The sequence below is a fragment of the Setaria viridis genome, chromosome 2, assembly GCF_005286985.2.
Source record: "Setaria viridis chromosome 2, Setaria_viridis_v4.0, whole genome shotgun sequence".
Lineage (NCBI taxonomy): Eukaryota > Viridiplantae > Streptophyta > Magnoliopsida > Poales > Poaceae > Setaria > Setaria viridis.
The window spans coordinates 22,413,315-22,429,255 of record NC_048264.2 but is presented as its reverse complement, the minus strand read 5'-3'; the positions used below and the strand labels follow the sequence as shown (position 1 = coordinate 22,429,255).

General features: G+C 47.7%; 1 protein-coding gene across 1 annotated transcript; it reads right to left on the bottom strand.

Annotated features, from left to right (window-relative positions):
* Positions 1-3,610: 3,610 nt before the first annotated feature.
* On the bottom strand, positions 3,611-6,859 carry LOC117842451 (uncharacterized). Its single transcript, XM_034722914.2, has 6 exons — positions 5,777-6,859; positions 5,552-5,671; positions 4,744-4,860; positions 4,561-4,650; positions 4,057-4,164; positions 3,611-3,949 (listed from the first exon to the last, which is right to left on the bottom strand). Exons 1-6 carry the CDS (start codon positions 6,761-6,763, stop codon positions 3,890-3,892), a joined length of 1,482 nt encoding a protein of 493 aa, XP_034578805.1. The 5' UTR covers positions 6,764-6,859; the 3' UTR covers positions 3,611-3,889.
* Between the last annotated feature and the right edge of the window lie 9,082 nt (positions 6,860-15,941).

The following is a 15,941-nucleotide window of genomic DNA, read 5'->3' as shown; positions in this document are numbered from 1 at the left end:
TCTTAAAGTTAGTGCGAGGGTAGGTGTTGACGCTCGTTAAAAATACTTTTTTATCCCTAGCTTGGCTTCAATATTGGTATGCAAATAACACATCTATCTAATCATATCTAACAATCACTTCATATTTTGCATACATCTTGTGTTTTGGAGAATGTTCTATTTATGCTGGAATTTGACCTATTTTGGAGTACAAATGGGCAAGACCTTGAACCAACGACAAGCTCGCAAAAATGATGGCCAAAAGACCTAAAAAAGACCTAAGCTGATAGGACTAGCCTCATAGATATTAAAAGGAAACCTCTCACCCGCTGGTGTCTGAAAGGACCGAGATATCACCTAGAGGGGGATGAATAGGCAAGATGATCAATTTATAAAACTTCAACTCACTCAGTAGCACTGCTCAAACCAAACCGGTCAGACTGGTTCACCAGACTGATCAGACCGGTCCAGGCAGGGTGGTACACAAGTGCTGCTCGAGTCCCTCCTTGACTTCTAGCATCAACCAAATTTGGAAAGTGGCTTGTGTAAATGATTTTCAACGGGGAAAATGCACATAAGAAAAGCACACCCAAGTAGATCAAAGCAGAAGCACAAGTAAATTGCTAGAAATCAACAAGTGAAGCAAACTAAAATGAAGACATGAGGATTTGTTTATCCGAAGTTTAGATTCACCGCAATGAATCCTATGTCTCCGTTGAGGAGCCTATTGGAATACGAGTCTATTTCAACTCCCTTCCAACAAGCCGGGTCTCTTTCAACCACTTTTCTCGTCTCCACTAGATGATCTTTTTCTTTGCGGAGGCAAGATCGCAGCCCTTGCAAACTTGTCACTACTCACCACACCTTGGAAGCTAGCCGGCGACGTCTAGCCATCTAGGAGGCACACCTCCAAGAGTAACAAATGCTTCAAGGACTTTCTTAATGCAAACCATAAGTGCTCAAGCTATGGATTGCTCTTTTCAGCACACTAATGCTCACACAAGATCACTCTCCCAACCCAACTCAAAGATTTCTCAAGAATCACTTAAGTCTCACAAAGAGAGGTTGGGGAGAGTTGTTCTGGTCACTAGATGGTGTCCAAGTCGTGTGTCACTAGCAGCCCACCAAGGAGGGGGCCAAGGGGTATATATAACCCCACAAACCAAAAATTAGCCGTTGGAGCTGATCAAACCGGTCAATCCGGTCTAGTTTGAAAAACTACCCGTTGCCCTCAGATCGGTCAGACCGGTCTGCCAAACCAGTCAAACCAGTTTGACTAAGTTATCCATTAGCTCAGTGAACCCCAGACCGGTCGAACCTGTTTGACTGAACCCCAAAACTCTCAAACACTCACTTACGGTTCATCTGCTGGTTGAAACAACCATTGTTAGTTGAGCTAGGACACTTAAGGTTTTTCTCAAGGCCAATCTCACATAGGTCAACTAAGAGCACTTTTGGTGTTGTCAATTAGCTAATGTTGCATCCCTCTTAATAGTACGACATACTTATACTCAAGAATAAATATAAACACTATATCATCCACTTGAGCTTGTAAATCTTCATCCATGCCATACTTCAATCAATAGTCATTTGAGGACTCTCAACATAGCTATCATCTTGAGCACATCCATCTTGAGCTAGTGACTTAAGATTTTCCCTTGTTCATGATAAGATATACTTGAATCCCTAAGTCACTCCATTTTACCAATCACACTAGATTAGATGCATTGCATTGCTCCCCTCGGTAAGGCTTGGATATGATACTTCGAAACCCCCCGGATACTAGCCACTTCACCTTAGCAAAACGCACATAGTCCAAGACATCGCTTTCCAAAGCTTGCTTAGTCCCTCGCTCTAGTATCTCGCTTGATTTTTTCGCCTATTCTTGCCACTTTGAGTTTAGCTTTGTTTTGACATCAACAATGAAATCCCATTTGAAATCCTCTTCAAATGCTTGTTCTTGATTAATAAAGAATATCTTATTAATTTGCAAGCTTCCAATAACAAGACCAATATGTAACACATAAGCTCATGTCTTTTTATACATGTGAAGTCTTGCAATATCCATTTGTGAATATCACTATTCTTTTCTTAATGATCCCTTTACTTGTCAATCAAGCTATCATATGATTTGGAGACTTATAGATCAACCACCAAGCATATCCCCAAGTTTTACTTCATCCTTGCTTGTCATTGATCATACAATTTCATCACAAGATCACACACTTGCTTGCTTTTCTTTATTGTGGGCCATATAATACACATTTAACTTATGAAACAATATCATATCATAAATATGAGAATAAAAACCTGCTCACAATCTTAAGCAAATAAGTTAGTCCTTTAATCGTTTTGTCATTCAATTCACCAAAACCCACTTAGGAGCCTTGATGCACTTTCAGATGTCCAGATTTGATTTACATCCATTCCAAAAGATTTTGGAGGCTAAGCATCCAAGAGATTTGGTAAGAGTATCTTGGGATCATAATTAAGTAATCAGAACTTGGTAAGGTTTTCAAGATTCATTCTTATCTCGAGAATATCGACATCCTAAACCCACATGCAAGTTTTAAAAGGACTTAGAAAGATCAGAGAAGACTTGGCGATGAAGCAAAATGGGAATAACCAATGGAAAGGGCAAGGCTAACCGGCCTGGACCCCCCTAGCCTAGGGCTTTCCTTTGCCTATTCACCTACCTCGAGCATTCATCCATTCGTAAAAAAAGCCGAGAAACTTGAGGGACAACCATCTATAGAGAACTAAGAGCTGTCCAAGTTGTCCAGAGGCTCTAGCCACGAGGAAGATCCACGCAGAGTTAGGAGTCACAAGTCGTATATATGGCCTTGGCGGAGATCTTGTGATGAACATATTGTATATGCTCCGATTCAATAGCAATCCACGTCTCCTTTTATGATTTATACTATTACGAGTATGCTTATTCCAATCTATGGACTTAGCAGATTGTATTTGGTGTTTTTAGTCATGGTGACTAGAATTGCGTGTTTGATCTATCATAACATCTAGACATTTATCTTGTGTTCGTGACATCTTGTGCAGAGCGGTAGGATCGTGACAAGATCTGTTAGGGTGGTCAGTATTCAAGAGTAGGACTAGATGTGGAGATTTAAAAATGCTTTGATGGGAACCATGTTTTACTTGCTATCTAGCTATAATATAGCTACAACATATGTATAGTTTAGACTTTGCTCTACATTCGTTACCTCTTGTTCTTGTTCATATTTGCTGTTTATAATGATCTTGCAACTCGAATCATATCGTTTTTCTTTTATGTGTAGTTACTCTAGATCTTAAACCTTGTTTCGACAGATTGATAAATCTCGGGGATATTATAAGGAAAAAGCAACAACTGATACGTGCACTTGAGGTTTATGATTATTGTCCATTGGCGGCTTTTTTACGCCGTAATTAGTGATCAAGTTTTGGATTAACTTTTACATTTATAAATGTATTTTCTTGTTCATAATTTTTTTGAATATATTTTCAAGACAGAGGCAAGAGAATGACCATATTCGGTTTAGTCTGCTACATAGTCATTCCTAAATAGAAGATCATCTCCATATTTCTTTCAGCGGCAAATGAATTCAGCCGTGAGCAATGAATACACTGCAAAGAATCAACGAATTTTGATTTGTAGAATGATGCTTTTATCTGTTCTTTCCATCACCAGACAACAAAAACGCCTCCACGACAAATGACAAACAATGACATATATACTGGAAAAGAATCAGCTATTCTTGATCCAAAGAAGGATACTTCTGCCTTTTATGGTGAATGATCAGAGCCACCTCCTCAAACTTGGATACCAATGGTGGAGCAAAGTTAGCTCCCCTTCAGTTGGAGGAAAGACTTGGCAGCATGTTTTTTTTTCACCTTTTCCTTGTATTTTTTTTCATGTTTCTTCAGTTTGTTTTAGCTGCATCAATTGACACCTCAAACTGTACTCCCGCATCTATGCCATTGGAAATTGTTAATGCATTAGCTAGGGTTAACATGCCAGACAAGAACAGTAAGTATATGTTGATTGAAAGTGAGATGACTATCAATTTCAACCCATACCTGAAGGTTATGTGCTTGGTATAATAGATTACCACACTCTTCTATCAATGTTCTTTCAGTAGCAATAATTTGCGCAACATTCTTGGCCACGTCATCAATTTCTATGACCTGCATGACAAGATCAAAACTTTAGTACACAGGTACAACAAAAAAGGACGCAAAACACAGTAGTTTATTCTGTTAGTGAAGGTTCTGAATATCACAATACCATTTTGGTGATCAAGGTTATAAAGTCAGGTTATGAGATCAAAACTCTGTAGCATAAGTATGACAAAAAGAATGATCCAAATCACAGTAGCTTGTTCTATTAGTGAAATTTTCAGACATCACTTAGTAAGCATGGTTAAATCTAGTTCAAGAAGAAGCCTAAGTTAGGAGTCTTTTTGGGAACTCCACTTTCTCAGATCCCAAATCTATCAGATATTGAGAACGATTCAAAAGCATCGTTAGATAGCAAGGAAATACATTGCTTTTGCAGACACACTTTTCATGATATGGTCTAACCTTTGGCAAGAAATTTCCGACATAAGGCGACAGTGGTTCCAGCAGTTGCACAGCTGAGGTAAGCACTTCTGTGATTTCCCCACAGTTTGCCTGCAAGCATTTTAGTAAGTACTTTTACAACAAGATATACAAAAATAATTGATGCAATTTATGCCTAGAACTGAATCTCAATGGAAATCTTACCTTGACATTACCAATGACTGGTAACCGCAGTGAGGCATTATGCAGAGCTGTTGATACCCCTCCGAGACAACTCAAATGCTCCCCCTCGACATCACTCCATTGATCCAGATATGGGACCTGATAGTTTTTGCAAAACATATTTTCTAAAAAAATTAATTCAATCTTCAATTGAAGGTTGAAATTTGAAGGGAGACAACGATAGAGGAGTGTGCCCAAGTGAACAATGCTAGTGCATACGCAACTAACACAATTAAAATGCAGGAGAGTGCATAAATGGACTATATCCTTTCCTTTGTACCATACATCTCAACAGACAAATGCAATCTAGGTAAATCCACTTTTCACTTTGATACAAATAACAATACACTATCCTTTACTTTCAAAAGCCTTTTCTGCACATTCGATACAAAGTATAGATACCAGTCAAACATATCCATCAAGTATCTGAAACAGCACCAAAGAAATGCCAACTGAATGTTGGAAATTTGATGCAATTCTAGATATTTAACCTGGCAAATCATTTAAGCAGATGCATTTTCACCTCAAAGTTCAGTTGGCAATAGTGATGCAGTGTAATGTCCTCTACAATCTATGTGTCAAAACTCCCCTTAACTTGAATGGACATACCTCCCTCCTCACGTGAGCCATGAAATAAATTCATTCATGTGATATACCCAATTCAGACAACTATGGTGCTCGGATTCAATAGTCACACATTATTCTTAGCACTAGTTATGAAGCCATCCAACACCTATGTCATGACAAATCAAAATTTTCAGAACGCAGAAGTAGCCCAAATTCGCCTTACCTGAACATTCACCACGGAGCAGAGTCTCTGCTCCCGCCTCATTGTGTCCACCTCTGTCCGCTTCTTTGTTACGTACTCACGCAGACCCATGAGCCTCTCCGTGAGCCCACAGAGGGATTTCTTCACCCCAACAAAACAAAAAAAATAACGTCAGCACCTAAATTCACAATTCATTCATCGATCGGAACAAGACAATCACCCCTGATACACTAGAAACACTCTTACCTCTGCAGCAGAAGCCTTGGCCTTGGCTACCGCTTCAGCCCGGGCGTTGATGAACCTGTGCTGGAGGTACCGATTGTCCAGCAGCCGCAGCTGGTGCACGTCCTCCTGCTTCCCCGCGACCTTCCTGCCCCCCACGATTGCTGCCTTCTTCAGCTCGGCTGCCTTTGGCCCCTGCGGGTGTGGTGGCCTCGCTGCCGTCGTCAGCTTCCCCGTCGCCGCCGTTGAGATCGACAATGCCGAGTTGAGCGAGCGGTAGCATAGCGGGTTGGACGCCCGCGCGGATCCGCCCGACTCCGGCACCGAGGACCGGAGCTCTGACGAGAGGCGGCCGCCGCGGCAGGACGCCAGGCCGAGCAGCGGCGGGCTCTCGCACGGCGCGGCTGGGGCCACCCCGAGCCCGCCGTCGGCCTCGGAGAAGTCGGTGGCCGTGGACGACGTGTCGGACGACGAGCAGCACGACGCGGCGTCAGAGTCCGCAGCGGCGGAGGCGGCGGAAGGGTACGAGCCGGCTCGCGCGGGCGTCGGAAGGCGCGGGTACCCCCTCCTCGCGGTGGGAACGGCCGGCCCGCTGGTGGAGCGCGGGAGCGGCCGCGGAGTGGCCGCGGCGACGCCGGAGGAGACGGAGCTCACCGAGGCGCGTGGGTTGCAGGCGCCCGTTTCCTCGAACAGCTTCTGCACGGCCCGCCTGCGCGCGACGGTGCCCGTGGGGGGCGGCGGCGGCGGCGGGTGGTTCTCGTTGGCGAAGGGCGTGGCCACCCGCTGCCGGCCGCGCGGGGACGGGGTCGGGGAGCGCGACCGCGTGGAGGAGGCGGCGGAGGCATTGGAGAGGCGCGGGGTGGAGGGGACGGGCGTGGAGAGGTACCGGGAGCTGACCTCCCGCGCGCGGCGGCGCGGGCGGCGCTCGGTCGTCGGCGGGACGGGGGGAGGGGGCGGCGGCGGCGGCATCAAGTCCGCGCGCGGAGACGGAGGGACTGTAGCGGCGGCCATGGGATCGGATCGGAGCGGAGGAAGGGGATCTAGCCGTTGAGGTGGAAGGGAATGGATTTTCTGGGGGAAGACGGGCGCAACGGCTAGTTCCGAGGAAGGGGCGATGGGCTGTTTAATGCGGCCGGCGAGCGAGGAGGACGGTAACGGTTCGCACGGAAAGCGGTGAGTGCCCACTGATGAGTGGGCCCGTCTGCTTTTGCCTGTTGTGTTGTGGCCCGCCCAACCCTACTCTTAGGGGTGTTTGGATACTCTAGGGTGTTTGGATACGAGATATTTGCATACGACTATACGAGGTGTTAAACTTTAACAGTGCACATCGGATGTTTGGATGCTAATTAGAAGAATTATAAAACTAATTGCAGAACCCTATGCTAATTTACGAGACGAATCTATTAAGCCTAATTAATCCATCATTAGCAATGGTTACTGTAGCACCACATTGTCAAATCATGAGCTAATTAGGCTTAATAGATTCGTCTCGCGAATTACACTCCATCTGTGCAATTAGTTTTGTAATTAGCCTATATTTAATACTCCTAATTAGCATCCAAACATTCGATGTGACGGGTGTTAAACTTTAACACGATGGAGCCAAATAGGCCCTATTTTAGCCCAGAAAGCCATTATGAGCTCATTGGACAATTACTTACTGGGCTGTATTGCCAGACGGGCCCAAGGATCTTCATCAGCCCATAAATTCATCGCTTGATCCCGAATTTTTTTTATTTTTTTACGATTTTGCAGAAATAAATAGTGGAGGAAAAAATTAGCAAATATAGACGTATGCTACCGGATGAAACGGCTACTGCCATTTGAATTGACGGTAAGAGAAGTTACCGTTGTTTCAGCCAGCGGTATGTGTGCAGGGACGCCACGTCAGCGCCACATCACGAGGGAAACCGCTTACCGCCGTCTGAAACGACGGGCGCCACGCGGAACCCTGGTGGCCATGGGTCCCACGGAGTTACCGCCGCATTAGACGGCGGTAACTGGTTACCGCCGCTTCATCCAGTGATAACAGCTTGCCGCATATTCAAACGACGGGAGTGGGAAGATAATGCCGAATCAGGCGGCGGTAGGCGCCCTGCCCTTTAAAACTCGAAGAACGGCCGAGGCCAGGGTGCACCGCTTCATTCGGGAGGAGAGAAAGAAAGTGAGGGAGGAGAGGAACTGGGAGAATAGAAAGAAAGGGAGGGAGGGGAGGAGAGGAGAGGAGAGGAGAGGAGAGGAGGGTGGAGATTGAAGCGAAGCTTTGCGGATCTTCGCTTCGCTTGAGATATTATTTGAAATCTCGCAGTTTATCTTAACTCGTAGTTAGTAGATGTAGTAGTCAATAGTTATTCAGAATGTAGGTGTTTTTGGGGTTAGTTCAAATTAATAGCATTTAGTAATAATGTCTGTTTATGTCGTGTATATTGACAGACATGTTGGAAAGTTTATTTTTCCAAGTGTTCTATGGTCCGGGGGAGGTTAGATATGGTTCAAAGGGGTAGATTTGTCTGAATTTAAGTCGTTTTGCAAACAAGTACCAAGAGCAAGAGAGAGGACTTAGACATCAATATGCAACTGGCCATTTAAGGCTTTCAATCTTGATAGAGATCAAGTTGAGCTATCTGTTAGGGCTGTAGTGAGGTTTCCAACTGACATAATATTTTGGGAGTTGATGCCACTTGAAGGAACCTAGAACTGGAGGGCCTATGTAAATGCTACTACTGAGCACGGTTTACCGCTTATATTGTTTGTTGAAGTGTTCCTGAAGATTGGGTCTAGCAGTTAGTTGCAAGAAGAAGCTAGTGGTGGGGAAGTTAGAGGTGAGGAAGGTCTGTAGATTACCGATGGGCAAACTGAAGAAGATATTGAAGATGTGATAGAAGAAGGAGATGCAGAGGATGAAGAGGCACCCCGTGAGTCAAATGGTGAGGCTGATGAGAGGGAACACATCCCTAGGTTAGTTGAGCAGGTAGAGAGGGAAGGAAAACAGCACCTTTGTGCCATGGATGATGACTCGTCAGATGAGGATGATGCTAATCATGTCCCGCAGAACTGGTCAAGTTATGACCATTTGAACCTAACAGTCAATGAAGGGGAAAATGTCCATTTGGAGTATAGGAAGAATGAGGTTTGTGTCGGTGCTTTGTACCCTAGTGGGGATGAGGTGAAGGCAGCTATAAAGCGATGGTCGACTTTATCTTTGCAACGGTAGTTCAGGGTGGTGAAGAGCAACCCGACATTATATGATGTGTGTTGTGTCGAAAGCAATTGCCCGTTTAGGGTGCACACATACAAGGGCAAGTGGAAGGATTACTGGGAGGTGACTAGAGTGGTGGAGCATGAATGCATGGTGGATGAATTGGAAGCACAACACCACAACCTCACTTCTGATTTTGTTGCTCAATACATGTATCTTCAAATAGTCGAGAATCCTGACTATGAGCCCAAGTTGATTATTTGTGCCATAGAGGAGAAGTTCAAGTGCAAAATTAGCTACTACAAGGCTTACCGAGCCAAGCAGAAGGTGTTAGAGATGAAGTGGGGTACATATGAAGCATTGTATGATAACTCCCTGCTCTGTTGCACACCATATGCCTGAGGAATCCAGAAAGATACTACGACTTGGAAGCCTATCCCTGTGCTCAGAATCCAGGCAAATAGGTTCTGCAGAGCCTTCGGTCTTTGCATTGAGGCTTTTCAATGATGTCGCCCAGTCATTTGTATTGATGGCGCTATCAGCCATACATCTATGGGCCCACCAGGAGACTTGGACATCCTAGATATGGGCTATACACCAAGACGTGTCAGACATGGAGACTATGGTGCAGGACGGCGTGGTCTACGTGGAGGACAAGGACTAGTCGAGAGCTAGGAAACTACTCGTAGCAATTAGAGTAGAACTCTCTAGTCGAATCTGACTAGTACTCTTGTACAACAACCGACCTCTAACCCTACCTCTGGTAATATAAGGCAAGGTAAGGACCCCCTTCAAATGATCATCAATCAATACAATCCCACCAACACAGGACGTAGGGTATTACATGACATAAGCGGTCCGAACCTGTCTAAATCGTGTGTTCGAATTCACCTTCGAGTTCCTGGTTTTAAGCGAGCCCCACGCATAAAACACTACCTCAGGTACCCCCTCGGTAGGTTGCCGAATCTAAACACCGACTGGCACATTTTTGATTAGTAGATGAGGGATACGGGTACCCCATGGGTCCCCACTGACTAGGATACTGGCAGGTCCTAACAAGTGGGCCCGCCTGACCAGAGCGTGCGGGCCAAGAATATGAAGATACTTGGAGTACAAGTCAAGGAGGTTGGGCGATGCAAATCAGCCTGGATATTGCGGGATACGTATTATAATCCAACTCAGATTACCTTTCATGTAACAACCGATTAGATTAGATTCAAACAGACTTGTAACCCTAGGTCGTCAGCCTATATAAGGCGGCCAAGGGCGCCTCCTGAGGGCAATCCAATTTAATCTGTAAAACCACGCACCAGCGCAAAGCAACACAAACCACCAAGATACAGGACGTAGGGTATTACTCTCCGGAGGCCCGATCCTATCTAAACCCTCGTGTTCTCATGATCACCTTCAAGTTCTTGGTCTTGCGATCCTCTCTGACTACAAATCAACCACTTGGGTAACCCCCTGATGGACTGCCAGGCTACTAAATTTGACAGTTGCACACCAGGTAGGGTAGTGAGCTGGATGGCATCCTGCCCCGGCATCGTCTTCCCCGAGAGTATGAAGGCCTTCCTTGCCAACCCAATCCAGCTCTGCTTTGGGAGCATGCCGGTGGACTGACTCTACCACGTCTTCCGTCGACTCGACATCCATCACCAGCTCAGTATTCGTCGGATCTACTCCGATGGAACAAGGTCTTCACCTGAGGATCATCACATCGCTTGCCGAATAGGTTGGCGATCTCTCTCTCTCCAAGAGGGTTCCAAACATTCTAGCTGCGACCTGCCCACTCACACCCTCTGACCTGATCGCGGGGCTAGATCGCATCAGCAACACCATCGCTGAGTGCATCGATATCTCCGAGGCGGTGCTACGCTCAACAAGGTTGGCGCAGGGTCCTTCCCTCGCCCTCTTTGGTCTAAGGAACTCGGCTGCCATGTTTTCTACGAAACTGGCATAGTTCCTTCAGATCCAATATGGAGACCCACCCGCACCCACCCAGTTTTCGGATTGTGGTGAGTTCTAGGTCCCCCGCATCATCCTGACTCCGAATCCCTATGGATGCAACGACGAGAGCAAGTCCTCCACGCCATATCACGAAGCCTTCATGGTCTCTACTGACAATCCACCTAGGGATGGTGAAACCTCTTCTCAGGAAGAAGGCCACAATGCCAAGAACTAGAAATGAGCAGTACGGCGTCAATAGGAGCAAGCCGCGCCCAGCACCGCCAACAACCTGCTACTAATGCGGGAGCCGAGGCAGTAGGCGATCAACGCCGACCACTGCTCGCCAATGATGGTGACAACGCCGACGAGGACAGTGCCTGGGCAGACGCAGGCGCCCTGCACGCACCAGCAATCTACAAGCCGACCTCGAGGAGGCCGACCGCAACGTCTTCACTACACCCCAAGCCAACCTGGGGGCTGCTTTCGCCGATCTGGAAAACCTTTCAGACTCGGAACCACTATGATGGATTCGGGTACGTATCCGCGTCACCAACACCTAGATCGAAGAGCGGGCCCATAGTCGGTCCGCATACTCCCGGTCTACAGCTACCCGGCACTCTTGGAGCCGATCCGGGCATAACAGATCCGGCCACCACAGAGGCAACCATGGTAACCGTGCGGGAGGTCGGCTGGAGCCCATCCGTGAAGAAGAGGTGGAGCAACCCGCCAACCCACCCGCCAACGATGACCGTCAACTTGACAACCACGACAACCGCCGTCGTGGTAGAAGAGGCGATGGCGAGGACCGTGGCATATAAGGTCGGCAACGTGACCTTCGTGAAGACTTGGGAGACCACCGCGACCTCCATGTTGACCTCAAGAACTGTCACCAAGAGCGAGAAGAGGTCGAGCTCTGCCGCCACGCCAAGTACGACTGCGACTATGGCGCTCCTGGACAAAACCGTGACGTGGAACGGGAGGACCGCCAATGACAAGAAGATGAGATGCGCCACCACGCTGACTACAACCGCATGTACGATGCCCCTGAAGACGCCTACATCCCGCTTAGATGCAACAACGGAGGATGCTCCAGGGCTCCACCCGTCATGTACAACCTCAAGGACAACGATGACATAGCGATCGAGGTTTCGCCACCTTCACTCCCCGCCTTTGGGCCGTTGAGTGGCTAGCCTCGTTCAAGCTGGCTATCAATGAAAAGTACGATGGCCGCTCCGACTCCACTATATGGGTCAAGACGTACAACATTGTGGTGAAAGCCGCCAACGGCACCTACGATCAGATGTCCGCCTACTTCCTGGTGGTGATGGGTCCTATCCCTGCTTGAAAACCTCCCACCGAGCAGCATCGACAGCTGGGGTTAGCTCGCTAGAGCTTTCACCCAGAACTACCAGGCCACCTACAACCGACCTGGTAACACGGAGAACATTGGGCAAGTCCGTCATCGGAAGAACGAATCTCTCCGAGAGTACGTCAACCGCTTCTTCGAGAACCGCAACAGGCTAGCCGGTGTCGAGGACCGCGATATCATTTGGTACTTCTGCTCTGGCCTAATGAACCATAATATGTTCTGCAAACTGGATGCTGCTGCCCCCAAGATGGTCGGGCAGACGATGTAGGTTGTCATCACTTAGGCCGACATAGAGGAGGCAGCGCAAGTACAATTCTAGGGTGGCAAGCATCGCCAGAATGATGACCACGATCTGCCAACCCATGATGGACACCAAGCACGGTCGGAGTCCTCACGACTTTGAAAAAGGGCTCCCGAGGTCCTCATCACTGAAGCTGACCCCGCAGTGCAAACTACATCATCATCGGGAAGGAACTCTATAGAAAGGCCGCATCTAAAGCCTCAAGGAGCACCGAGTGGTGGCTCTCATCCAGCATGCACACCACGAGTAGCAAATACGACACTACCACGATTGGAATGTCAGAGAATGCTCCTTCAACATTGGCGATTTGGTGCTTCACCAGATTCAGTCCACCAAGGACATGCACAAGCTGGTCGTCCCCTAGGAGGGCCCCTTCATCGTCAAAGAAGTCATGCAACTAGGCACCTATCGACTCCAATGGGCGAATGGCTTAGGCGTCCCCAACCCGTGGAACAACGAGCACCTACTGCGCTTATACCCTTATGATTTAAAAGGTATGTATTCTATCGTTCCCTTTTTACTGAATGAATAAAACCTCCAAGGTTCTTTGCGTACCTACTGCCTTACTGTTCCTTTGCTCGAGCTCTTCCTGACGCTTGGGGGCTGTCCGACCTCTTCGACAGACCACTCGCTTTCAAGCTCTGGGGCTTCCACCAGGCACCGACCTCCGGGTCTTGCATCCTTCTCCTCCCCCTCTCAAGGAAATATGACTAACTCGTGTGGTCGGTGTTCTAGCTCGCGAAACCTAGACAAGCTTGTGTTCACTCCTCCTACAAGCTCGAGATCCGCTCTCAGCAAGACACTGGTCAGGCAAGGCTAGGAGCTTAGCAGCTACATGCCTCAGCTACACACTGTCCTGTCGTATACACCAAGAGAGGAATGGAGCCTCTTTTTCTCCACATACAATTAAGTCAATTACATCACATGTCCTATCATACAATTTAATACACCACATGTTTAATCTCACAGGTCCATATCATTAACAATATTTTCTGCTACATCAGTAAACTGGTCGGCCAGTTCTAGAAGATTTTCCGCATTGAAGTCAGCCGCGACCTAGCTCCAGCACGCTCCAAGGGGATCTGCGGGAAGTGTGTCTTTAACATCGTCAAGACATTCTTGATGTACTCTACCGTGGTGTCCTTCAGTAGATCCTTTAGCTGACTAGGCGCAGCCTTGAGATGATCGAGCAGTGGCGTTGGTGCCATCGGGTCGGTCTCTAGCTGGACCATGTCCATCACATAGCCGGCCACCTTACGAAGATCCTCCAGCTCCACCTCTAAAACTGCAATCACCGATTGGTCACGCTGGAGACTTTGCATCGCGGCTTCTAAGCAGTGTTCAGTTTCTTTGCACAATCCAGCTTCGCAAGCCAGCTCTTGCGACACAGCATACTCATGATGAACCGCCACATCATGCTCTTGCTGGAGGCGAGCATTTGAATCCTCACATTCTTTGAGGTGCCGCTTGAGCCTTTGCTCCCTGACCTCGGCATCTGCTCATTCGGATAAGTATACATCATCACCAAGATTACAAGGACAGAACCGAGTCAACAGGTCAGCACAACATACCTCTCAAGTGCGAAGTAAGAATCTGATGCTACAAGGCATGATCCAGGTCTAAATAGCCACTCAGAAATCTCTAAGGATGACTGCCGCAGCATGGCAAGATCTTTCTTGTCCTGCGCGGCGTCCCTAGCAAGGTCGGACCTGGATAGGTTCAAGGTATGAGGATCATCTTCAGCATCCCTGGTGGACTTCTTGGGTGGCAGATCATCCCTGGGCAACTCTTCTAGGTGAGGCTCGGCTCTGGATCCCTCACCAGGCACCTGCTCGACCCCAGAGTCGACCACAGTAGTGCCCGTAGCCCCAGAGCCGACTATGCCTTGTTGCGGCACCGAATTTAGTACAACTTCTCCGGCACGACCATCTTGATCAGCCCCGGCCTCCGGAGGCTGCTACTGCTCAATGGTGCGCCCGCTCGCCCCCTCGGTCTGGGTTGAGCAACCAGTCAGCTGCGTACCAGATTCATCATCTAGCACGACGTTCCTGTAGTGTCAGTATGAGAAGCAATTTACGCAAGATAGGTGGCAACAACACTTGCAAGACAGACAATATAACTAGATTGCACTTACATGGTTCTCTTCTTCACTCAGAATTTGGGGCGGAATGGCAGTGGTGGCGCTGATGTTGGAGGTATGCCCTAGAGGCAATCATAGAGATGATGATATTCCATTTGTATCCATGATTTGTATGTTGTGTTCATTGAATATCCATTGAAGGCTACTTGAATTGATTTGCAATTATGTGAATTGTATGTGAAACTCTTTACTTGTATGGTTATTCTAAAGTTGTCCCTAGTCGAAGTTCATGTGAGGACACACATGAATATTAGACTAGCACATGTATTAGTTGATGACTATGTTTCACAAGTCATGGACATGGAGATGTTGAACTAATAATGTGGGCACATGTGGAGACATGTGCTAGGACTGACCCAACACGAGAAGTAGTTCTCTCTTTAAACAACATATACGCTTTGTCCTTAGACCTGAGATTGTCGCATGTATTCTAGATGTGGATCGACCTACTTAGGGGCCATCAAACGCTACGCCGTAACAGGGTAGTTATAAAGGTAGCTTTCGGGTTTGTCAAGAAGCATGCTATGAGACATGGTCATTCAAGATGGGATTTGCCCCTCTCTGATTGAGAGTGATATCTCTGGGCCCCTCGAGTGATTGGATCCGAAAATGCATGGCCATGCTACGTACGGTTAAGAGTTAACCTACAAAGGGATTCCGAATCACAAGATCAAGAAAGAGCGGTCGGCTTGAAGCTAGACCAAATATCGTGAGGCAAAGGGAATAGCATGTATATTATGTTGTGATGGTTCGTCTGATATAATCTTCATGTGCGTATAGGAGTTGGCACGTCTTGCTAGAGGCCGCTACCGACTATTGGGCCGAGTAGAAGTACTCGGGCCATGTCTATACGTATCCGAACCCATAGGGTCACACACTTAAGGGGCGGGAAGCCCAATTCGGATCTGATCCGAGTTGGATTAGGTTTAGAAGTACTAATGGGTCTCGGACCCAGAGGCCCGTTAGGAACCTCTATAAATAGAGGGGTGGGGGCACCCTAGGGTTTACACCTTTTGGCGAAACACATCTGCCGCGCCTCCCACACCCTCGCCTGTTGCAACTCGCGAATCTAGCAGTCCGGTTTGCGACGCTTCCTCCCTGCACATGTGGATACCTTGGAGGTGTTGCGCCTGCAGCACTTGGACGAGCCGCCGACGAGCCACGACGAGCCAACGACGAGCCGCGGCACCGGGGGCGATCTTGCTGCACGTGGACGAGCTGCTGAGGAGCTGC

Coding starts and splice junctions, on each gene's coding strand:
- LOC117842451 (XM_034722914.2), bottom strand. CDS start 6,763: ATGGCCGCCGCTACAGTCCCTCCGTCTCCGCGCGCGGACTTGATGCCG. Junction 5,672..5,776: donor CCAAGGCTTCTGCTGCAGAG/GTAAGAGTGTTT, acceptor GTTGGGGTGAAG/AAATCCCTCTGTGGGCTCAC. Junction 4,165..4,560: donor TCGGAAATTTCTTGCCAAAG/GTTAGACCATAT, acceptor CTTGTCATGCAG/GTCATAGAAATTGATGACGT.